Below are 24,797 nucleotides of genomic sequence, written 5' to 3' on the forward strand. Positions count from 1 at the left end.
CAACCTCTAACTCTTGGGCTTAAGTGATTCTCTTGCCTCAGCCTCCCAAGTAGCTGGGACCACAGGCACCTGCCACAACGACTGGCTATTTTTTTGTTGCAGTTGTCACTGTTGTTCAGCTGGCCCGGGCCGGGTTTGAACCCACCAGCCTTAGCCGTAACCACTGTACTACAGGCACCAAGCTTTCGTTCCATATTTAAAATCCTTTCACTTTGTAGGTGGCAGCAGGGAGTTCAGCAGGGGCTGCAGCTGCCCTGGGCATGTGCCTCCCACAGAGACCCTGGGCAGTCAAGGCCTCAGCTTGCCATGCTGTAGATCTCAGTCCGTGAGGATTAGTAGGGGGAAAGCTGAATTTTCCTTTGTCTCAAAAAAAAAAAAAAAAAAAAAGGAAGAGTCTCACTTTGTCCCCTGGGATAGAGTACCATGGCATCATCATAGCTCACAACATCTTCAAACTCTTGCCTCAGCCTCCTGAGTAGCTGGGAGAAGGCACCTGCCACCATGCCCAGCTAGTTTTTCTATTTTTTAGAGTTGGGGGTCTTGCTCTTGCTCAGGCTGGTCTCAAACTCCTGAGCTCAGGTGATCTACCCATTTGGGTCTCCCAGAATTTTAAGATTATAGGCGTGAGCTGCTGTGCCTGGATGTGGAGTGATGTTTATTACACCTTTCTAAGTTGCAACCTTCCTATCTCATTTTAAAAATCAAAGAATATGGTTACTTTCTCCCATTTCAACAAAACAAAGATGGTCTCCTGGGATTCAGGATTTCAATACCAGAACAACACTCAAGTCTAGGACTCAGCTGCTGACGGCTCTGACTGAGAAACTGAGGCCATGGAGGGGCCATGCACCTGAGCCAACCAGGGGGTGCCCACAGGAGACTCCCAAGAGGGGAACACGCTTGTCTCCAAAGCATTTCTTCTCCTGGCATCATGCTCACAGCAGATGAGAGCAGGCTTCACCCTCACACATTCTGAAAGAGAACAAGCCAGGCCCTGCCAGGAGTGTGCAGGGACGCCAGGATGGCAGGACTGCTGAAGACTCCTCAAAGTCTTTGACTCGCCTCAAAGCCCTTTCTGCTGCAGTCAGCCCCTCTCCTCTACCCATTTTCTCCACAGAGAATTCATTCTTCAAAGCTCAATGGTGAGTTTACTGGAGGAGAAGGTATACGCAGAGCCCAGGCCCTCAGGAAGAACTCAGAAGCAGCCTTCTCATTTTAAACAGGATGAAACCATAGCTCAGAGACATTAAGTAACCTGTGAAAGGTCACGCAGCTGGTTACTCAGAGGAGGGTTTGACAGGTTTATCAACCTGATTATGGAGTAGGAACACCCAGAGAGGGTTCCATTTGCCTGTACAGAATTTGTTCAAATAGTCTGTGGTGTAGGTTGGGGTTCTGTCTCTTGGAAGCCCTCTCTCCTGGGTGCTCTGCAGCCAGCCTGGCCTCAGCCTCTGGGATGATGGGCCCTGGTGTGAGGAGCAGGAGGAGCATGCCTGTCCCACAGCCCAGGCCCGAGAGGTGCAGAGGATCATCTGTCAAGGTCTAGGTGGCTGCTCCTATAGACTGGGCCGGAACCTCCATGGTGCCAGCTTAGTTGTCATTGCTAGAATTAAGGTGCTCTAGTTCTTAAAAGAGATTTGGTTCTTTTTTTTTTTCTTTCTTTAAGACAGAGTCTTTGTAGCAATTGGTAGAGTGCTGTGGCATCAGAGTTCACAGTAACTTCAAACTCTTGGGCTTAGGTGATCCTCTTGCTTCAGCCTCCCAATTAGCTGGGACTACAGGCACCCACCACAATGCCCGGCTAGTTTTAGAGATGAGGTCTTGCTCTGGCTCAGGCTGGTCTTGAACCTGTGAGCTCAGGCAATCCTCCGCACCTGGCCTCAAACGATATAATCTATTTATTTATTTAGTTGTTAAGCAGGCCCAGGCCAGGTTTGAACCCACCACCCTGGGTGTACAGAGCTGGTGTTCTAATGGCTTAGCTACAGGCACCCAGGAGAAATTTAGTTCTTTATATTTATTATTTAGCTTTTGTTTCCATTTAGTATTTTATGGCCTTTGGAGGAAAAAAAATCCTCTGTTTTGGCTTAAGATCTTCTGTTTTATGAAATTAGCCTAGGAAATAAGGCATGAATTATTAACAATTATTAACATTCCTAATGGCAATTGCCATATGCCAGGGGCTCCTGGCACTGGGCAGAAGTACAGAGGAACAGGTGGGAATTTGCCACCTGTGCTGGGCCCCTAGAGTTTGTTACCTCAGCAGGGCCTTGAGCCCCGTGCACCGGATGTCGTAGGATACAGAGTACATCTCATACATAGTGGCCTTCACATTGAGGCAGCCGATGAAGTCCTTGGGGTTCAACTTGTATAAATCAAAGGTGACTCTTGCAATCCCCGATTTCTTTGGCTGCTGGCAAATGGGGACATACCTGCTGCCCTGCAGGAATGAAGGGAGGAGCGGATGTTAGGAGTGTTCCCAACCCTGACCTTGGAGCTGTAGAATGTTACAGATATCCATTTAAATCTGCCAGTGACCAGCCTGCTGATTACTCAAGTCATTCTTTTTATTTTTTGAGACAGAGTCTCCCTTTGTTGTGGTGTTATAGCTCACAGCAACCTCAAACTCTTAGGCTTGAGTGATCCTCTTGCCTCAGCCTCCCAAGTAGTGGGGACTACAGGTGTTTACAACAATGTCCAGCTAGTTTTTAGAGGAGTGGTTCTCAACCTTCCTAATGCCTCCTAATGTTATGACCCGTTAATACAGTTCCTCATGTTGTGGTGACCCTCAATTATAAAATTATTTTTGTTGCTACTTCATAACTGTAGTTTTGCTACTGTTATGAATCATAATATAAATATCTGATATGCAGGGTATATTTTCATTGTTACAAAGGGGTTTGAGACCCACAGGTTGAGAATCGCTGTTTTAGAGACAGGGTCTCACTCTTTCTCAGGCTGGTGTTGAATTTGTGAGCTCAAGCAATCTATCTGCCTCAGCCTCTCAAAATGCTAGGATTACAGGTGTGAGCCACTCTGCCCATCTCAAGTCATACTTTTAGCTGATCAGTCTGCTTATACTACATCCAAACACACAGCCAGGTCCCATCCCTAAGCTACTTTCAGCTTAGTGACTCAAGACAAATATGATCTGGCTTCAAGCCCAAGTTTTGGGATCTCACTGCTCAAAGGATGCTGTCTCCTGATGCTGTGAAAACTCACACAGCTGAAGGCCACCCTTGGCTACCTGGCTACTTGACTTCTCCTCTTATGGCCACAACATGGTCAAAGTTATGGAGATGAAGGCAGCACTATTTCCATTTTGTAAGCAGCTACTAGGCAGAAAGTATTATAATCGTGGGGCTAATGTGTTCCCATGGCTGCCAGAAGAAAGCTGTCTGTCCGTGGCAGCCATCTGTGTCACCCTCCAAGAGCATCGGTAGACCTTTCAGGTTGGGAGGAGAGAGACTTAGATAGAGTTCTAGGTCTTATAAATACCACCACAACAGAATCTTTCCCATAAAATGCTTTAAAAGAGAGAGAAAAAATCTACCCCTGGTACAAAAGCCAGGCTTAGGAGCTGCCCTTCCTATGTGGTTTGTGCCACATACAGAGAATTTGAATCTAGACAATTTATATAGAGTTCCTGCATCTCTCAAACATTTGGAGTTGGGGGCAGTTGAGGCTGTGAAGGTTAAGTTCAATAATGACCAGGGCCTCATAAATTTGAATTCAGAGCACAGAGCCCCTTGAAAGCACCCACACACCTCTTGCTGCAGCCACTCCTCTTGGTCCCACTGCAGAGACTGGAAGTAAGTGGCTCTGGCTGAGCCACTGCCAGGTGTGCAAGGGGCCCTGACTTTAAAGATCAAGCTTATTGGACCAAAGGGGTTTTGACCTGTAATCCTGCCACTTCTTTTTCTTGGCCTCATGTTCCTGACTTTGGAAAGTTTTTACCTTAAACATCTTCCTTTAGTCTAGGTCTTAAATAAAAATTAAGATGCCCTTCCAAAGCCAGCCTCACATGACCTAGCATCTGGTCATGTACCAGTGGCCCAGGAACAGGCTGCCTTGTCTGCTGACTGCCTGCCCCGCTGGCTGGGATACAGCAAGAGACCTTTTTGGCCTCCCTGAGAAGGGCTGAGAGTAGCTAGGGTGTGGGGGTAGCTGTGAGATATCCCTTTCCAGCCTAGAGAAGCACAGCTGAAAGTGCAAGCCAAGAGAAGACTCCACCAGATTCCAGCTGCAGATGGAGCAGGCATCAGGCCTTTTGGACTGTGCTGTCCAGAATCATGTAATCTTGTTTTTTGGGGGTTTTTTTGGCCGGGGCTGGGTTTGAATCTGCCACCTCCGGCATATAGGGGTGGTGATATGCAGGATGTGCCCTACCGTTTTGAGCCACAGGCACCACCCACCATGGCATCTTGTCACTGCCTTGCATGGAGCCAAGTTCCCTGGTGCCCACCCAGCTCCTCCTTGCTAAGGGATGCGTCATTTATACAAGGAAACAAAAAACACCTTTCCTACCTGAATTAGTGTCCTACTGCTACGGCCACATGTCAACAGAGACTGAGCAGCTTAAGCCACACAAATGGATGTTCTAAGGTGCTCAGTCCTAACCTAGGGAGCAGGGCTCAGCCCTTCCTCACACCACTCCTCCTTCTGGCCCTCACGCTCACCCTCCTGTATCCTCTCCACCCACCATAAGGGCCCTAATGATGACACTGGTCTCCCCCAATAATCCAAGACCACTCCCCCTCCCAAGAGCCTTCACTGAATCACATCTACCAAGTCCCTTTGGGGATCAAGATTATCTTTGGGGACCATCACCCAGGCAGGACACCTTCTTCTTGGCAGACAGCAAGACTGCCTTTTAGAAGATTTATCCAGTTTACTCCACAGGCCATGCCTCCTCACTTGCTTTAATGCTTTGTTTAACTGTTATGCTTTTTATAATTAGTCTGTAGATTCTTTTTTAGTCAGAAAAATTATGATGTATACTTAAGAGAGGAAGAATAAGACACAGAATAAGAATATATGTGACAGGAAGGAATAATAAGACTTAGAACAAAACCATCACACGTGTAGCCTCTGGAGACTCCTGGGTACCTCCTCAGCCTACCCCCAGAGGAGCCACCTGGGCCCTGCATCTCCCTTGCTTTTCTCTGTTTTTAGCACACGTGTACTGCAAACATTATATTGCTAATTTTGCATATTTTTGAATTATGTGTGAATGGCTTAAGGTGGAAGTTCACAAAGTATGGTCTCTTATCAGCCGACTCCATGGAGAGGGCAAGACTATTTCCCTAATAAACAGGAAGATGCAGTTTGCCCTTTCTGTTCTTGTGGGTGGTGGTGCTTCCCAATGCGGATCTGGGAAACCTACTTATCTCAGTGAATCAGTATTTTCTAAATGAGCAAAAACTGGTGTTACATCATCCCTGGGAAAAGACCCCTTGAAAGCACAAGATAGACCAATGGACTGAACGTAACAGAGGCGGTTCTACTTTCTCTTCAGACTCCACTTTGCAACTAAGCTTTCTGAAGCCACCACATGGCCAGCACTAGCAGAGTCTCAGAAAGCAACACTCTCAGTTACCCCAGAAGACCCTCACATCTGTCCTTTATGCTTCCATCAAAACAATATAGAAGCAGATGAGAGAATTTAGAGGTCTTCTATTAAGCTAGACATGGAAGAGATCTGCAAAAATGTAAACAATGTCACTTTTCACTCAATCTTTGTGCTTTGGAATGTAGTAAATTTTATTATTTTTTTAAGACAGAGTCTCACTGTGTCACACTCAGTAGAGTGCTGTACTGTCACAGCTCACAGCAACCTCAAAGTCTTGGGCTTAAGCAATTCTCTTGCCTCAGCCTCCCCAGTAGCTGGAACTACAGGTGTCCGCCACAATGCCGAGCTGTTTTTGGTTATAGCTGTCATTGTTTGGCAGGCCCAGGCTGGATTCCAACCTGCCAGCTCCAGTGCATGTGGCTGGCACCCTAGCTGCTGAGCTACAGTCGCCGAGCTGAAATGTAGTCATTTTTCATCAAAATAGAGGATTAAGTTAACCCGTATTGGGTTATTTTTAAGAAATATATATTTTTAAAGTTCTCAATTTCTTTTTTATTCATTGTTCAAATCTAGAAAAAGAAAAATCTGCTCATTAGTAACTTTTTGTTTTTTGTTTTTAAGACAAGAGTCTCACTATGTCGCCATGGGTAGAGTGCTGTGGCATCACAGCTCACAGAAACCTCAAACTCTTGGGCTTAAGCGATTCTCTTGCTTCAGCCTCCCAAGTAGCTGGGACTACGGGCGCCCTCCACAACGGCGGGCTAACTTTTAATTTCTAATATTGGGACTATCCAGGTCTACAGCTTACAGTTTCTCAACATTGGCTCTGAGGACGTTTGGAGCCGGATGGCCAGGGCGGTCCCTTGCGTGCTCAGACAGTCGCTGCACATCCAGGCTCTACCGCTAGGTGCCAGTAGCGCCCGCCAGCCGGAACAGCCGACGGTGCCTCAGACGCCTCCAGGGGCTTCCAAGGGGCCAGTCTCTCCAGAGGGGAAACCTCTGCTAGGTATCTTCAGAGTCCATTGACATAGCCCACATAAATGAAAGCTATTCGAGGTTCTCATTAATTTTAAGAGTGTAAAGGGGTCCTGAGAGCAAGCAATGTGGGGTGCCCTTGTTTAAGGTGTTGTGATCTTTTCACTCAGCACACTGCAGACACACTTCTGCATTCTCAGCTGGAGAAAGCTCCTGTCTGTGACTGTGTGACAGTTTATTCATGTGCACCCAGACATGCTCTGCTAGGCGTGTGTCTCCAATTTCCTGCGAGGACACCCGCTTTGTTTCCAGTGCTTGCTCTCAGCAGGCCCGTGGTTGGAAGGGACGCTCTTATGCCCAGCTCTTGATATGGAGACGTCAGTTTCAGAATATGTTTGGGCAAAAAGTTGATAGGTCATGAAGGCAAACTGGTGTTTCAAATAGTTGTTGGTGGAAGTGTAAGAGTTTGTTGGCCAGGTGCCATGGTTCACACCTGGGAGGCTGAGGGGGGAGGACTGCTTGAGCTCAGGAGTTCAGGACCAGCCTGAGCAAGAGTGAGACCCGGTCTCTAGTGTACTAAAAATAGAAAAATTAGCTATGTGTTGTGGTGGGTGCCTACTTGGGAGGCTGAGGCAGGAGGATGTCTTGAGCCCAGGAGTTTGAGCTATGATGCCAGTGTACTGTAGCCTGGTCAACAAAGTCTCTGTCTCAAAAAAAAGAGAGAGAGAGAAAAGAAAAAGTTTGTTGCTCCATATCTTAAAAATGAAAAATAAGTATAATCATGCCAAATCTAATGGTATAAAATGGTGTCTCAGTGTGGTCTTTACTTAAAATTTCCTAATCATCAAGGAGGTTGAGCATTTTCTCCTGTGTTTAATTGTTCATTCAGAGAGGGCTGTCCCTGACTTGTGCCTATTTTTAAATTGGATTGCTGTTGTTTCCAAATGGGTTTATCTAAGTTCTTTACATTTGCTGAATACCAGTCCTTTGCAAGGTTAAGTTGAGAACGCCTCCTTCCCACGTGTGGCTTGTTTAATTTCCTTTATAGTGTCTTTTGATGAATAATATTCTAAAATGAATTGATTTATATCTTCTCCCTCCTTCTTAAACAGCTTGTGCATTGTGTCTAATTTAAAAAACAACCCTTCCTTACCCTTAGGATGCTGAACAGAGCAGCACCCGCGCCTCTCAGCCTTATCTCCAGGGTCCTCTGTGTCCCCACCTTTCTAGCTTTGTTACATCGTGGGCACCTTCCTTGGACATCTTCTAGGTCCCTTATTGCCTCCAGTCTTGTCTACCTGAGTGTCTATTTGCTTGATTTTATATTTATTTTTATATAGTTTTTTTTTTTTTTGAGACAGTCTATGTTGCCCTTGGTATAGTTGCTGTGGTATTGCTCACAGCAACTTCAAACTCTTGGCTTAAGTGATTCTCTTGCCTCAGCCTCCCAAATAGGTGGGACCACAGGCGCCCACAACGCCTGGCTATTTTTTGTTGGTGGTGGTGTTAGTTGTCATTGTTGTTTAGCAGGCTCGGGCTGGGTTCGAACCCGCTGGCCCCAGTGTATGTGGCCAGGGTCCTAACCTCTGAGCTACCAGTGCTGAGCCTTAAACAGTATTTTTCAATTCCAGAAATCCTACTTGATTGTTTTAAGTCTGTTTAGTTCTTTCTTACTATCTCTTGCTCCTTATTATTTATTTATTTGCAGTTTTTGGCCGGGGCTGGGTTTGGACCTGCCATCTCTGGCATAAGAGGCTGGCACCCTGCTCCTTTGAACCACAGGCACCGCCCTGCTACTTATTATTTTTGATTATTTTTTGTGTATTTTTGAACATTTCCACCCTGGACACTAGGCCGGTGAGCAACTCCTTGAGTAAAGAGAGTTCCCTGTGTAAACTGATGTTTCTCTTCGGATCTCTCAGCTTAGGTGTTTGGGACTCAGTAGAGCCTAAACCCTCATGAGGGTAGTTTATGCCTATAGAGTCTCAGGAGAAACCTGTAAGATTCCCTGTTTTATGGAGACTTCTCACATTGATGTCCCCCTCTGTGCCAGCCTGAAACTCTGCCTCCTACCTTCTAGCATCTAGGGAAGCCGAAGCCCCAGGTCGCTGAGGTCGGTGGGCACTCACAGGCCAGAGACCCATGGTCTTTTCTCTCTGAGAAAAGCTTCCACGTCCGCTTTCCTCTCTGGACTCTCACTCTCATGAGAATTTTGACCTTGGAGGATTCCCCACCCCTGCTTTTTTTTTTTGAGACAGAGTCACACTATGTCGCCCTAGGCAGGGTGCTGTTGTTATTGTTGTTTAGCTGGCCCAGGCTGGGTTCGAACCTGCCAGCTTCGTGTATGTAGCCAACACCGTAATCACTGTACTATGGGCGCTGAGTTAGGATTCCCCTTTCTTGAAGGTCATAGGTTGAAAAAGATGTTGTAGTGCTTTGCTTTGCATCTTTAGGTATTTTATGGTAGAGGGCTTTTCAAAGTATGTCATCTAATCTCCCCAGAAACTTCATTCTATCTCTTTATTTTGCTAAACCTCTGCATTCACACAGACACACACATGCACACCCTGCCCTGCCTTTGTTGTCTGTATTAGCCTGTCTGGCCTCCAAGAACCAAGACAGTAAATAGTCCAGTTCTGTGCATTTCACAGCATCTATAGTGACTCTCTGGCCAAAGCCTGTTCCTCAGAATTATTTACTGTAAATCACACAGCCCAAGTTCACAGAGATACTAATCTTCCCAGAAATACTTATAAGAATCCCTTTGAGGGTAATGGATCCAGTTGTTAGGAGAATGCAGAGTGTTTAGAAAGCACGCTGGCCCCATATACTGAGGGTGGCAGGTTCGAACCTGGCCCTGGCCAAACTGCAACAAAAAAATAGCTGGGCATTGTGGCGGGCACCTGTAGTCCCAGCTACTTGGGAGGCTGAGGCAAGAGAATCGCCTAAGCCCAGGAGTTGGAGGTTGCTGTGAGCTGTGATGCCACAGCACTCTACCAAGGGTGACAAAATGAGACTCTGTCTCTAAAAAAAAAAAAAAAAGAAAAGAAAAGACAGCGCTCCAGTCACCAAAGGAGGGCATATGCTTTTCTAGGTGAAAAGCCTACCTGAGAATTATCTGAATGACTGTGTTGTGCTTACCGGAGTCCATTTCTGTCCTTTTTCCAAGATCATGAAATGTGTGTTGTCTCCCAGGGTCTGGAAGAACTCTTCTGTGTCCACCACGGTGCCGTCTTCCTCCAGCACCAGAGTGACCAGCCCAGCAGTGATGACCAGGGCATCCAGGGTCTAGGTTTGCAGAACAGAAATGGAATGAAGCATGATGTTCCCAATGGGCCACCCCACAACATGTGCTAAGCCTGTTTTCAGGAATGGTGGCTGATTTTGATGAAATTTCAGTAGTAAAGATAAACTTGATTGGTGTCTATAATTCAGTCTTTGTTTGGGAAAAGGGAATTTTTTTGTTGTTGCTGTTTTGAGGTGAGGTCTGGTTCTGATGCACAGACTATAGTACATTGGTGTGATCACAGCACACTGCAGCCTTAAACTCTTGGGCTCAATGATCCTCTCGCCTTAGCCTCCCAAGTAGCTATGACTATAGGTGCACACCACCATGCCCAGCCAGGAAGATTTTTTTTTTCCTGAGACCAAGTCTCATTTTGTCACCCTTGGTAGAGTGCTGTGGCATCACAGCTCACAGCAACCTCAAACTCTTGGGTTTAAGCAATTCTCTTGCCTCAGCCTCCCAGGTACCTGGGACTTGAGGTGCCCATCATGATGCCCTGCTATTTTTGTTGTTGTTGTTGTTGTAGTTATCATTGTTCTTTAGCAGGCCCAGGCTGAGTTCGAACCCACCAGCCCTGGTGCATGTGGTTGGCACCCTAACCACTGAGCTACATGCGCTGAGCTGAATTTATCTTCTTAAGAGACATGAGGTAAGTGATTATATTGAATAATATTTACAATTTCTAAGATTATCTACTTAGTGATATGGATGAAAAGAGAAATCCTGCATGTCTGACATTTCAGAGCAGAGTCTCCAAGGGCATGTTTGAACACCTCTCTTGCTTCAGAGACTGCCTGCTGGACGCTCATTCCTCATAGCCACGGGTATCTGTGTCTGGGATATGCTTCTGAGAGTCTAGGATCCTTCCTTATTTGGTGGCCTAGGACCCTTCTTTAGATTGAGGACAGTAGTCCTGTCTTTATAATCAAAAACAGACATCCAGAGTCTGCAGTTCCCCTGCATTCCAGGTTGTCAAAGAAACAAAGCCACATTATCCTCTGGGGACTACTCTGAAGGATTTTACTCTGTGCATAAATCTTTCACATACAGAGATGTAATACTACCTCCCTTTGATTATTTATACCTGGCCTTTACCCGCTTAGAAAGGGCTCCCTTAGACTCTCTGAGGCCAAGAGAAGGTCTGATTAGTTTAACATGCTATTTTTTTTTCTTTCTTTTTCTCTCTTTTATTTTGGAGATAGAGTCTTACTCTGTCACTCTGGGTAGAGTGTCATGGTGTCATAGCTCACAGCAACCTCTAACTTTTGGGCTCAAGTGATCCTCCCGCCTCTGCCTCCTAGAGTACTAGGACTACATGTATGAGTCACTGCACTGGCCTTTTTCTCTCTTTTTAAAGCAGCTTTTATTGATACAAAATTCACCTATCACATAATCCTCCCCCCCTTTTTTGAGACAGTCTCACTATGTTGCCCTCTATAGAGCACTGTGGTGTCATAGCTCACAGCAACCTCCAACTCTTGGGCTTAAGCGATTCTCTTGCCTCAGCCTCCCAAGTAGCTGGGACTACAGGTGCCCGCCACAACACCCAGCTATTTTTTTGTTTTAGTTGCTATTGTTGTTTGGCAGGCCTGGGCTGGGTTCAAATCTGCTGGCCCTGGTGTATGTGGCTGGGACCCTAGCTGCTGAGCTACAGGCACTGAGCCACAATTCCCCCATTTTAAAGTGTGTAATCTGATAGTTTATGGGATGTCCAGAGCTGGCCAACCACAAGCACAATCAGCTTCAGAGCATTGCTATCCTTCAAGAAACCACATAACCATCAGCAGGGATTCCCCATATCTCTCTCAAGCTCACCCTCTGTTTGAGGGTTTATTTTGTTTTATTTTGTTTTTTTGAGACAGAGTCTCACTTTGTCACCCCTGTAGAGTGCCTTGGCACATAGCTCACAGTAACCTCAAACTCATGGGCTCAATTAATTCCCTTGGCCTCAGCCTCCTGAATAGCTGGGACTACAGGTGTCCACCACAATGCAAGGCTATTTTTAGAGACTGGGTCTCACTCTACCTCAGAATGGTCTTGAACTTGTGAGCTCAGGTGATCTGCCAGTCTCAGCCTCCCAGAGTGCTGGGATTACAGGCATAAGCCACTGTGCCTGGGCCTTATTTTAGGTTTTTAAAAGAGATAGGGTCTCATTATGTTGCCCAGACTAGTCTCAAATTCCTCGGCTCAAGAGATCCTCCTGCTTAAGCCTCCCAAGTAGCTGGGACTATGGGTATGTACCATCACACCTGCCTAATACTATTTATTTACTTTTTATTGTTTGGGATTCATTGAGGGTAACACCTGCCTAATTCTTTTTTTAGATAGAGGTTCTCACTCTGTTGGCCAGGGAATATTGTTTTTCTTCAGACTTTTGCCTTTTCATGGGCTTTGTACACAAGACCAGGGCCCTGGGAGAGCTTAGGCTACCCTTGTAAGCTAGCCAAGAGGTGTTAGGCTCCTACCTTGCTAATGAGCTCCTGGAGGCTGTTGGCCATCACCCCTCGCCTGCTACTCCTGTTGTGGTTGGAGACTCGGAAGGGGCGTGCTGGATGCATGAGAGGGGTGAGCAGGACTTGCTTGGTCCGTGATCCCATAAATGTCAGGGGCCTGAAAATGGGGTAGAAAGTGAAAAAAAGAATCTTTAAGGAAAGGTTTGAAATACACAGAAATAATGCAGTTTTAACATTTGCATTTAAAAGAAAGAAATTCTGTGGTTGGGAGTTACTAAAAATTATATCCACACATACACATATTTCCAAGAAACAAACAGTACTGCATCAGATTAAAAAAACCAACCATCTTTATCCTATTTTACCAGATCATTCAAACTCCTTGCCAAATCTGCTTTAATAAAAATAGTAAGGGCATCAAACACAAGAAAGAAATAAAAATTATATTCTTCAAATACAGATGAGTTCTAGAATAAAAAATCCAAATGAGCAATTTGTAGTGGCTACAAAGTAGTTAAGCAGAGCTAAAGAATTAGGTATACACAGGCTCAGCACAGAGCTCAGTATTTATACAGTGAAACATTAGCTTGAAAACCAGATATTGGTCACTGTGGTAATCAACCAAGTTTTTGAAATCTCCTTAAGAAAAACAAAGAACAGAATAACTATGTGGTTGGAATAATAAGGCAAAGAACTTTAAAGCTGATGCTACGTGACACTTTGGAGTAAGTTCCTTATTTACCAAAGAATTAATTCAAACACTCACTATAAAAGCCTAACATGGAAAAAGAAAACAACTATAATAAAACCAAATCAAGACAATTTTTTGAGGAAAAAAAGTAGTCCTTGATTATTAAATATTAGTTACCTCATAACTAAAAAAGGTAATAAGATTGGATAAATGAGAAATAGCTGATAAGCAGTTACTACATTGCTCAACAAACAAACATTTTGCTTCATAAATATTAACTTGCTTAATTCTCAGGAAACCCTATGACAGAGGCTTGGTTTTCTCGATTCCCAGATGAGAGATGTCAGGCCAGAGCTCCAGGCCCTGGTCTTGTCCTTTGCTTCATGGGATACTAAGTGTATAAAAGAATGAGAAGAGTTGTGTGGTGGTGAACAGATGAAGTTTTAGATAACAGTTAAAGAAATGCCAAACTACCTTTGACATACTACCTCATGCTTTTAAGCCAAAACCCAAGAGGTTATTTAAAAATAACTTGTCAGGTGGTGACCCAGTGGCTTAATGGAAAAAAAACTTGTCAGACACAGTGGCTCACGCCTCTAATCCCAGCACTTGGGGAGGCCGAGGCAGGTGGACTGCTTCAGTTCAGGAGTTCCAGACCAGCCTGAGTAAAAGTGAGACTCCATCTCTACTAAAAATAGAAAAACCAGCTGGGTGTTGTGACAGGCTGTAGTCCCAGCTACTAAGGAGGCTGAAGCAAGAGAATCTCTTGAGCCCAGAAGTTTGAGGTTGCTGTGAGCTGTGACACTCTAGCCTGGGGCAACACAGTGAGACTCTGTTCCCCCTCCTAAAAAACAACACAAAACAAAACAAAACAAAATTTTCATTCTTACAGGATAATGTTTAGAGGTAAGAAAATACAAAAGAAAACAATGTTCCACGAGAGGAGACAGATGGCCTTGCTGCTGTCTCAATTGAGAAAGTATCCCAATTGAGCTACCTGTAAAGTGCTCTCACCTAGGCCTACAGACTTTTTACATTGAGAGATGGAGACATAAAGAAATGATTCCAAGACTGGGCTCAGTGGCTCACGCCTGTAATCCTAGCACTTGTGAGGCCGAGATGGGTGGATTGCCTGAGCTCATGAATTTGAGATCAACCTGAGCAAGAGCAAGACCTTGTCTCTAAAAAACAAACAAACAAACAAACAAAAAATAGCTGGGTATTGTGGAGGGCACCTGTAGTCCCAGCTACCTGGAGGCTGAGGCAAGAGAATCGCTTGAACCCAAGAGTTTGAGGTTGCTGTGAGCTGTGACACTACAGCACTCTACCGAGGGTGACAAAGTGAGACTCTGCCTCAAAAAAAAAAAAAAAAAAAAAAAGATTCCAAATAGTAAAATCAGGGTAAACAGATGTGACAAGGTGCCAGGTCTCAGTGCTGGGCACTGTGACAATGATCAGGTGACCTCATTTAGCCCCCACACCTACACACATCCTACTTACTGCAGGTGCTCAAACGGGGGTTGATCATGGGACAAATACCTCACAAGTACATTCAGGAGAATGAAACAAAGGACTTTATTTTTAGGACAATCTGGTAGGAGATAGGAAGTGAGCCCATCACTGCTTTCTGACACAGTTTGTCCAGATAACTCTATCACCTATGACTTAGCACTTCATTATACACACACAAAGATTCTTCATTCTTCCCCCCCCCCACCTTTTTTTAATCGTTGAGGATTCATTGAGGGTACAAGAAACCAGGTTACACTGATTGCATTTGTTAGGTAAAGTCCCTCTTACAATTCTGCCTTGCCCCCAAAACACACACATATATTCTCATTTAAATCACTTAATTTTCACTATGAGATTGCAATTTCCTTATGGACAAAGACTTGTCATATTTCCTATAATAACTAGCTTAGTATTAACCACATGCATTTTATGTAGTTTGGTGTCTACCTTGAAGCCCTATGAAAGGACGTGAGTGAAAGTTCAATGACTTACCAGGGAATTTGGTACAAAAAACTGATAGTGTGGTGAAAGATTAACACTCAAATTGTGAGGTTAAGTTCATGCCACCAGCTTGGTCCGCAGCCTTAGGAGCTTCTCCATAAGAGTGTCTGTGCCTCACCTCTGCACCCTGCCAGCAACTGGTGTCCATCCCAGACCCAGATTGTGAGATCTGATCCCAGTGCATCTGGCTAACATTCCATCAGATCCCCAAAACTGCTGCCCTCTGAGCACTTGCTCTGTGCTAGAGTGTGCTAGCTCTTTAAATTATTTGATATGGATTAGCTATTGTCCTCACACCCTTGCAAGGAAAGCACTGCCCCATCTCAGAGGAAACTAAAGCAGAGTGGCTTCTCAGTGTTACCCAGTTAGTAAGGGAGAGATGGAACCTGATCCTGTTTGTCCAAAGCCAAGGGTTTTTATTTTTATCTTATTTATTTATTTATCTTTGAGATAGAGACTCACTTTGTCTCCCTTGGTAGAGTGATATAACATCACAGGTCACAGCAATCTCAAACTCTTGGGCTCAAGCGATCCTCTTTCCTCAGACTCCCAAGTAACTGGGACTACAGGTGTCCACCCCAATGCCCAGCTCTTTTTTAGAGATGGGGTTTCGCTCTCGCTTAGGCTGGTCTTGAACCTGTGAGTTCAGGTAATCCACCCACCTCAGCCTCCCAGAGTGCTAGGATTACAGGTGTGAGCCACCGTGACTGGCCTGCCAAGGGTTTTTTTAAGTGGAGGGAGGAGGCTGTTACTACACATTGACCCAGAGCGCTACACAGAAGAGCAGCATTGTGAGCTCCCTCACAGCCACTTTCCCTTCTGGGTAGACAAAGTTGCTACATGAGTATTTCCAGCGAGGTAATGCCAACAGGAACATGCTGGATCAGGGGTCTCTGGCCTGGGCTACCCATCAGAAGGACCTGGGGGCCTCTACCAGAGACTCACCAAGGATATTGGAGCCTAGACTCCAACCGCAGCATTCTGTGGGGCTGGCTGAACTTTTGCCTTGATTAAAAAGAGTCGTACCAGGTTTTCAGTTACACAACCCATGAGCAAGACGTTGACATGCTAACATCAGAGGTAATTCACACACATTATCATCCCTGCTGAGCTGCTGGAGGGTCAGAGGGATTAGCCAGATCGCACTTTACATGCAGGGGCCTGGCTTTGCCCCCACCTCACCCCAGCCCCTGAGCTTAAACCAGCTGTTGAGGTTCCTGCTAGGAGTGCTGAGAGACAGGCCTGAGTCCCCTTGGTGCCAGACACCTATGCACACTGGGCACTACAAAGTAGCTGCCAGATGAGTCTTCCCAGTGAGTAAACCAAGACTCTAGGAAGTTAAGAAGTTAAGGAGGTCAGAGTTAGCAGGTGCTAGAACAGGCCCAGAGTGCAGCTCAGCTTATCTCCCATGGGTGTGCCTGCCTGGGGACACCTCTCCTGGTTGGGGGGAGCCCTGGCCTCACCAGCAAAAGCCTCTTCTTTCTTCCCAGAGCAGAAAGTCATGGAAACACGTATGAGGCTTCTAGACTCTGAGGTCACTGAACCCTAACCCCATTTTCCACAGCACCTCACAGGCATACTAGGCTAAAATCAGAAATGGGAGACACACCCTGACTCCCTTCAGATGTTCGGTCTAGCCCCTGCTGGTTAGGGGCACAGCTTTGACCTGGTCAGCCATGGCCCATATTTTCTCACCATTGAGCACAAGCCTTTCTAAGCCACACCCAGTGACCTGCCACAGCTGACTCACTCAAAGTTCCCACAGTCTTTCATCTGACAGGATAAACTTGGGAACCATGTCTGGCCTCCCTGCTTTCACCTGCCCTCAAGATACCCATTGTGGATTAAGGAAAAAAAAGTACATAATCTATTATTCTTCTAACCTGTCATGTTTCCTGATGGAGAACTGGGTCACTGCTGGAGAACAGGCAGGTGGAGCACAGACAGCACGGCTGAAGACACAAAAATGAAACTCCACCATTCTCACAGAACAGGATGCATGATTTTGATGGGCTAGATTCTGTAATCTACCAGCAAGACTACCTTATGTGACACACTCAGTAGCCAGCAGACCCTGCGAGGGCATTCTCTTTGCTCCAGCTGCATGGACAGTATGCTGGGTTAACCTAACCCACTTCTGAACCATGGAATGGTCAGAAGAATTTATACCACTGGCTGGGTGCACAGTGCGGACACAGAGCCGCTGAGAAGCCCTAGACTTCTGCTTTAGATGCATAACACGTGGAAACAGTTGCTCCCTGATTCCTGTGAAAGTGGGTACAGAGAGTCCCATGAAGCAGGAAGGGAAATAGCTCACGAAAGGGGGGAAAATAAGGAAATAGGTTGTTTGAGGAAACAGGTGTTTCAGAGAAATCAAGACAATAAGAGAAGTCAGATTTCATAGAATGAATGCTCTTGAAAACTGTGAAGTGGCCTGTCTCTTGGAAGAGCAGGGAAACAGGGACAACTTTGTGATTCTCCCTCAGGGAAGCAGGAGGTGCTACCTCACAAAAGTGAGAGAAATCAAGCAACAAGCCAGACTGGCAGTAGATGTGAACTAACCTGACTCCCACAGATCTTAGAAAAGCTTTCTTTACAACCCTATGGGCTGATGTTGATTCTGAAGGTAATGGAGGGGATTTGCTAATGGCGGGGATGCAGCCAGGCTGTGTGAGATGATGCCCAGGGAACGTGTGGAGTGCAGTGATGGCTGAGGGACCCTGCGTGTCCTCATTAAGAAGAAAGAACATGCAGAAGTAGTATGTGAGCCAACTGAGCACTGCCACCAAAGCCAAGAGTTACAACAAATGTTAAGAAGGGAAGTTGTAGGTTCAAGGATGATCATGCCAAGAAAGAAGGCAGGGCTGGGAGAGCTTTCCTCAGCCCTGGAGAAGTGCCCTAGAGCAGTGCCAGAGGGTGGTGGGGCTGACCCAGCCATAGGAGGAGGAGGAGCCAGTGTTGGTTTCTGTGGGCTTTCTGTCCTCCAGCTCCCACAGGGCCCTGCTGGACATGAAAAACATGGGTGGGAACACATTTGACCAAAGACAGCTCATCCTGAGGAGGCTGTGTGGGATACAGCTGGATTCTTCCAAGCTGACAACAGACTTGGCATAGTAAGAATATTCAGTACATGACTGTGAAAGTCTTTGAATACTCAGGCCGGGATCGGTGGCTCACGCCTGTAATCCTGGCACTCTGGGAGGCTGAGGAGGATGGACTGCCTGAGCTCACAGGTTCAAGATAACCCTTAGCCGGAATGAGACCTCGACTCTAAAAGTAGCCGGGTGTTGTGGATGCCTGTAGTCCCAGCTACTTGAGAGGCTGAGACAAGAGAATCGCTTACCCTCAAGTGTTTGAGGTTGCTATGAGCTGTGACGCCACGGCACTCTACTGAGGGCAACAAAGTAAGACTTTTTTCATTTCATAGAGTCTTTGAATACTTCAAAATGTTATTAAAATAAGAATTTAGATTCAAGAAGCAGAAAGTTGGGAGACTTACTTGTAGAAAACTTAATTCCTTATTGTGATAAAATTTGTACTGAAATAGGCTCAGCACCTGTAGCTCAAGGGGCTAGGGCACCAGCCACATATACTGGAGCTGGCGGGTTCAATTCTAGCCCAGGCCTGCCAAATAACAATGACAACTACAACCAAAAAATAGCCAGGCGCTATGGCAGGTGCCTGTATTCCCAGCTACTTAGGAGCTGAGGCAAGAGAATCACTTAAGTCCAAGAGTTTGAGATTGCTGTGAGCTGTGACACCATGGCACTCTACCGAGGGTGACAGCTTGAGACTGTCTCAAAAAAAGAAAAAAATTGGTACTGAAATAGCAGCTGTATAAAATTTAGGGAAAGGAAAGATATTCTAAATAACTATAAAGGGCAGCCATTTTCCATTAAGTATATGTAGTATACCAGATTTGTAACACTGTGAGGGGCTGGCCTGAATATTATCAGCAACAAGACACAGGAACAAACCAGACTGTGTCTATGAAAGTAAACACCTGTGTGGGCATCCTTGGTGTCTGGAGCTTTGCTAGCAGACCTGGGGCTGCTTTCATCATGACTACGGCCTCTAGCCATCACAGCTGATTAACAAACTAATGGCTGGTATAAGATTAGGTAATTGCTTACAAATATCTGATTTTTCAAAACTGTGCATATTGATCAAGTTACTCCCTTAGCAAAATGCAGTCACTTGCTAGTGAAGACAGAGTTATGACACACTCTTATCTGGTAGTCTGAATTAAGGGACAGGGAGAATCCAGCAAAGCCACAGTGAGCACACCTGTCAGTAGCATGCACTGGCTCTGTAGCTGGGGCAGGGTTATACAGAAAGGCAGGGTAGAAAGGTGTTTCCTTTCAACAAGAATTACCTAGGGGACTCACAGCTGTAATCCTAGCACTCTGGGAGGCTGAGGTGGGTGGATTGCTGGAGCTCACAATTTCCAGACCAGCCTGAGCCTGAGTGAGACCTCATTTCTAAAGCTAGTCATGCCTTGTGGCAAGTGCCTGTGGTTCCAGCGACTTGGGAGGCTGAGGCAAGAGAATTGGTTTAGCCCAAGAGTTTGAGGTGCTGTGAGCTGTGACGCCACAGCACTCTACTAAGGGTGGCAAAGTGAGACTCTGCCTCAAAAAAAAAAAAATTACCAGTTGTTTTCTTCCAGTTTGGTGTGGAAACAGGTGGATTCTAAAGAATTACAGCAGCTCAGTCTGGAAGAAGGTAGATTTTCAAAGAAAATCACAACGACAGTTTGTCCCTAACCACTAGTCCTTCACGCCTGAGGCTCGCCACCTCAGAAGAAATGGGTCTCACGGGCTGAGACATTTCATTTTGATTTGTCAACCGCTCATAAGCAGGTTTGGCCTCATGAGACCACAAAGAACCATTCTGGATTTGGGTAACCTGCTGTCGGGAATTCCTGGCTATTAACTCTTCCTCCAGCTCAGAGGCAAGGCAGGGCGCAGTTCAGCCTGCCGGGGGCTCCTGCGGGGTGGAGGGACGTGACCTGGGCGCCCTGCACGTCCACAGCCCTCGCCCCTGGGAGCGGAGGATGACCTGACCTTAGTTCTGAAACGTGTCAGCGATGAGGCAAGTCTCTTTCTCCTTCCTGATCACCGCCGCTACGACTAGCTTTTTGTTTTTAAAGAGAAAGCCAGTGTCATGGAGAAAGACCCCCTTACATTTTGGCAGCTGTTTTTCTAAAATTAAGTATCTCCAGAAGCTCCCCTTTAGGCCCGGCTTCGGTAGCCCACAAACCGCGCTCGGCTTTGTCCGCTCGGCGTCACCTTCGCGTCCCTCCGCAATGGGACGGGCGTCCCTGAGAAGGTGCATCTCAGTCCGCAGGGGCTCCCCATCCTCTCGGAGGTGCTTTTTGTTCTTTGGCGGGGCCGGGTTTGAACCCGCCACCCACGTATATGGGGCGGGCGCCCTACTCCTTGAGCCACAGGTGCTTTGATGACCTTCGGAGAAACACGGGATCTTCCTTAGATCTATGCTTTCAAATCACAAGAGTTGTTTGGGGACTGTCGGGATGTGAAAAGAACCAGAACCCAGGCGGGGAAACGAGACCGCGGAGAGGCCAGCGGGCGCAGGGAGGACGGCTGGGGTCGACCGGCCCCTTGTTCCCCCACCGGTGCTCGGACGCCGGGGGCGCGAGGCGCGCTACCTTACCAACCCGGAGGGCTCCCGTGGGCGTGGGCAGGCCTCAGCACTGAGTGGCGGAGCCCGGGCCCCTCCTCTCCCCACTCCGGCTCCTGTCACCCTACCCAGGCCCCGGCGAAGCCCTGCCCTAGCGCACCGGGGGTCCTGGGACTGAGTCCTCATCATCAGCAAGAGACGCGGCCTCTTCCGAACTCACCGCTGTCACCTGCTCCACAGACGCCCGGGCTCCCCAGAAGCCGCACTGGCACCTACGGCCAGGTGGCGGAGGAGGAGCCGTGGGGCGCGTCCGCGGCCGCTGGAAAGCCGGCCTGGGCCCCAGCGGAACAGCTGCGTGTGTGTTGGGGACTCGCGGCGCAGGGAAACGAGAGGCGTCTCGCGGGCGCGGGGTCGTGGGGCGCAGGGGGACTAGAGGCGTATCGCGGGCGCGGGGTTTTGGGGCGCAGGGGGTCTCGGGACGCGGGGGCGCGGCGCTCGCCTGATGAGGGCTCCCGCGTAGTCCCAGGCGGTCTCCATGGTGCGGTCCCCCGCCGGCCTGGCGCACCGCCTCTCCAGCGCGCACCGCCTCTTAAAGCGTCCGCAGGTCCCGCCCCGGCCCGCCCGCCCCTCAAGGCCTGACCCCGCCGGGCAGGGACCTTGGCGATGGGCTTGGCGTCGCCCAAGGCAGGCTTGGCGCTCCGGGAGCCCGCGGTCCTCCCGGTGCACGCCCCGGAGCCGCCTGACCGCACCAGCGGGACCAAGCGCCTTCGAACCTCAGAGGCTCCGCGGGGCTCTTTTGGTCGCTTGTTAGCCAGTGTTAGTTGTGTACTTGTGGGGGCGGGGCAATCGGTGACACTGCCAATTCCGGTAGCATCAGTTTGGCTGTGGAAAAGACAAGACGTGTTGATTTTGCACCCAGGCCACTGGTCCAGGAGCGGGGCGCAGGCGGGGTAAGTCAGCTGCCCCAAGGCAGAGCCTCTGGTCCTGTTTCCGCGTGGAGAGGAGGAAGTCGCAGCAGCCCCCCGGGATACACAGCCCTTCAGGTTCTCGGAGGAGATGTCTTGGCTTCCCTCCCGGCCATCTGAGGGCATTCAGAATGGAGAAGGGAACAGGACACTTTGGACGTTATGAACAATCTTTGAGCCATGGGGAAGGGGCCTCCCAGAAAGGTATGGAGGAGCACATGGGCAGGAGTAGGGGTGGGGCTTCCGCGCGCGCGCCATGGGGGTAGACTCTGTGTCCAGGAGGCGCGGGTCTGTGTTTCAGACCTGGAGGAAGGGGCGGGGGCTGTCAGGGACCCGCAGAGCTCTCACTCACAGAACAGAGCCTGTGGAAGGCGGGTCAGTCCAGTAACCCCAGCCCTGCGAGTCATGTGATCTTTCTGGGGTGGGGAGACTCACTAGACAGTCTTGTGCTCACGGCCAAATGAGAAGCTGCTGGCTGCCGACTGAGCTGTTACCAAAGAGCCTGAGCCCTGAGCTGCTTCTCCTGACTCCACTTGGATTTGGGCATTGACCCCCTAAGACGTGACCCGGCGGCAGTTTGCCCTCTCCCTGGGTGTGGCTCACAGAAACTAATAGACTCAGCCAGCTGGGGACACACCAGCTCTAGGTCCACAGAGAGCCACAGGGCAGGACACAGCCTTCAGAGGTCATTACCTGCCCCTCCCACAGACACCCCCTAGTTGACAGATAAGAAAATGGGTCTAGTCAATTCAACTCACTTCTAAACTTTTAATTTTTATTGTGAAAAAATACAAATACAGAGATACATAGAAAGAATGTACAACGAATATCCTTATACCCAGCCCCTGAGTGCAACCATAGTTAATATTTTGATAGTTTTCCTTGTTATTTATCCATATTTTTATTTGAACCTCATTACATTAAATCTTTCAACTTATATCTTTGAAAAAACAAGGATATTATTCTACATAAGTACAGAGATCCCTTAATAGCATCTCATAGTCCATAGTTGGGCTCCTTCAGCCCTTCAGATGTACTGATCTGAGCATGCACCTCACCGAGGGTGCCAGATCTCTGTGGAGCAGTGAGGGTCAAAGTCTAGAGGAGTCTCACAGCCAGTGACCAGCCCCTGCAGTCAGCCTAACAACTCATTTGTGAAGCCTGGGCCTGGAGCTGTTGGACTCAGAAGGCATTTCCTGCACACGTGCTGATGGATAAATGAAGTGCAAAAGGAACAAAGTAATGAATTTCACCCAAAGGGTGTCCAGAAGAGATATGGGAGCTGGGGCTTGAGGGATGAATGAGGAGAGTTTGGGGTGGGGCTGGTGACACTGTTCTGCATTGCTTTTTGGAAAAGCAAGGACACAAAGGGACACTGGTGTATTGGGGGCAGTCCTGGCTGGGTGAGTGGGGTTCTGGAGGAGACTGGCAGGAACCAGTCAGGTGGCCATATTGGACATATTTGCACTGCCCTGGGTGGCAGTGAGAGCTGCTGTCACAGTGGGCAGCCAACAGAAATGGGAGAGTCATCTGTCAGGTGTAGTTCTGAGCAGACCACTCCAGGGAGGGCATGGACACTGGGCTGTAGGTGACCCACGTAAAATATGTCTAGGGCAAGACCCAGGCACTGACGGTGAACCCAAGGCTCAGAGAGGGTGAGAGGGGAGCTAGGGGACATTTCCAGGATGTAGAGATGACCAGAAAGAAAGTAGCTGGAGACAACCTCAGCATTTTTAGTTTGGGATGTTAGAGAGACAGCAGTGCTAAGTGCAGTAAGGAGTGCAGAGGGGAAAGTTTGTGGTAGCTCTGGATTATGTGGGGACCATGGCCTGGCACCCTTCCATAGGCAGTAGAAGGAGACTCAGGAATGTGCTGAGGGACAGGTCGGGCTGGAAGGAAGGCCACTGGCCACCACCCTGTCCAAGTGGAAATCTTGGCCTGATGCTCTGGGAGGGAGTGTGGCAGGGGAGGGCAGGGGCAGCCTGTGTTCCGGGGACTGGGCTGCAAACCCAGCAGAGGGCCAAGAAGAAGTGGGTGAGAGGCCACATGCCCTTCCAGCACATTCCCTAGCACACAGACTCCCTCTTCAGTTACTATCCAGTTACCCATCTGGATTCAGTGCTGTTGTGTTCCAGTGCAGCCAAGGTCAGAAACCCCACTGTTTATACTTAATTTTCTGAACATTTATAAAGTCTACAGACATTGTGTTTCACTGAGCACTCACCCCCTCAGGGAAGGACCTCAGTGTCAGAATGTAACCTTCCTGACAGACGTCTGTGGGGTGATGCCACAGTGGGCTCAGCTCCTCTGCAGGTGTAGACTGCTTCCCTTTCCTGAGTCCCAGCTCATGTTCAGCATAGCATGTGCTCTGGAGCACAGAGACCTGGTTCCTAGTTTGACTTTACTGAGCCTGTCCGAGCTCCAGATCTTCACCTATCGCAGCCCCACTGTCTCACAGACTCTGAGACTTGGGTCCTGGGGGAGGGGGACGGCTGGCCTGGCCCAGTGTCCTGCAGGAGCTGCAGCAGTATGAGTGACAAAGACAGTGATAGGCAGTAGCATCTCAGCCCCTAGCAACAGTGAGCAGCCAAAGTAGAAACTGATTCACTTACAGAAATGTGGAATGTGCTAAGAAGAACACAGTAGAACCAGTAGAACACAGGTGTTCAAGCCAATTTCTGTAACTTCTTGTAACAGAATGGATAAAACAATGTATCCTGAACAACCTGAATGCTGACCTTGCTACTTGCAAGTTCTGTGACTGTGGGTAAGTTTTCTTTTCTTTTCTGAACTTAAGTTTATTTTATTTTATTTTTATTTTTTTAAAGAGGAAGGGCTATATTTCAGCCAGTGGAGTGATGGCACAGAAGAATTCAGAACGGCTTTGCTCTCTGAACTTAAATTTATTTCTAATAATCCCTGATATGTATTTTCTACCAATGCTGAATCGGTTGCAGTGAGGGTTAAGTGAGATAGTATTTTTTTTGATACAGAGCTTCAAGCTGTCTCCTTGGGTAGAGTGCTGTGGCATCACAGCTCACAACAACCTCTAACTCCTGGGCTCAAGCGAGTCTTCTGCCTCTGCCTCTCAAGTAGCTGGGACCACAGGCACCCACCACAACGCCTGGCTATTTTTTGGTTGCAGCCGTCATTGTTGTTTTGGTGGGCCCGGGCTGGATTCGAACCCGCCACCTTAGGTGTA

The 24,797-nt window shown here is 47.8% G+C and overlaps 1 protein-coding gene across 1 annotated transcript in view; it reads right to left on the bottom strand.

The window, feature by feature from the left end:
* CIDEA (cell death-inducing DFFA-like effector a) overlaps positions 1-20,833 on the bottom strand; it is a 22,068-nt gene extending 1,235 nt beyond the window's left edge. The window contains exons 1-4 of the mRNA XM_023519461.1: positions 20,791-20,833; positions 12,299-12,443; positions 9,689-9,835; positions 2,259-2,440 (exon numbers count right to left, since the gene is read on the bottom strand). Coding sequence (XP_023375229.1) covers positions 2,259-2,440; positions 9,689-9,835; positions 12,299-12,443; positions 20,791-20,819 — 503 coding nt within the window. The 5' untranslated portion in view covers positions 20,820-20,833. The remainder of the gene's footprint in view (positions 1-2,258; positions 2,441-9,688; positions 9,836-12,298; positions 12,444-20,790) is intronic.
* Between the last annotated feature and the right edge of the window lie 3,964 nt (positions 20,834-24,797).

Source organism: Otolemur garnettii, unplaced genomic scaffold (assembly GCF_000181295.1).
Source record: "Otolemur garnettii isolate 467f Iridium unplaced genomic scaffold, OtoGar3 scaffold00176, whole genome shotgun sequence".
Lineage (NCBI taxonomy): Eukaryota > Metazoa > Chordata > Mammalia > Primates > Galagidae > Otolemur > Otolemur garnettii.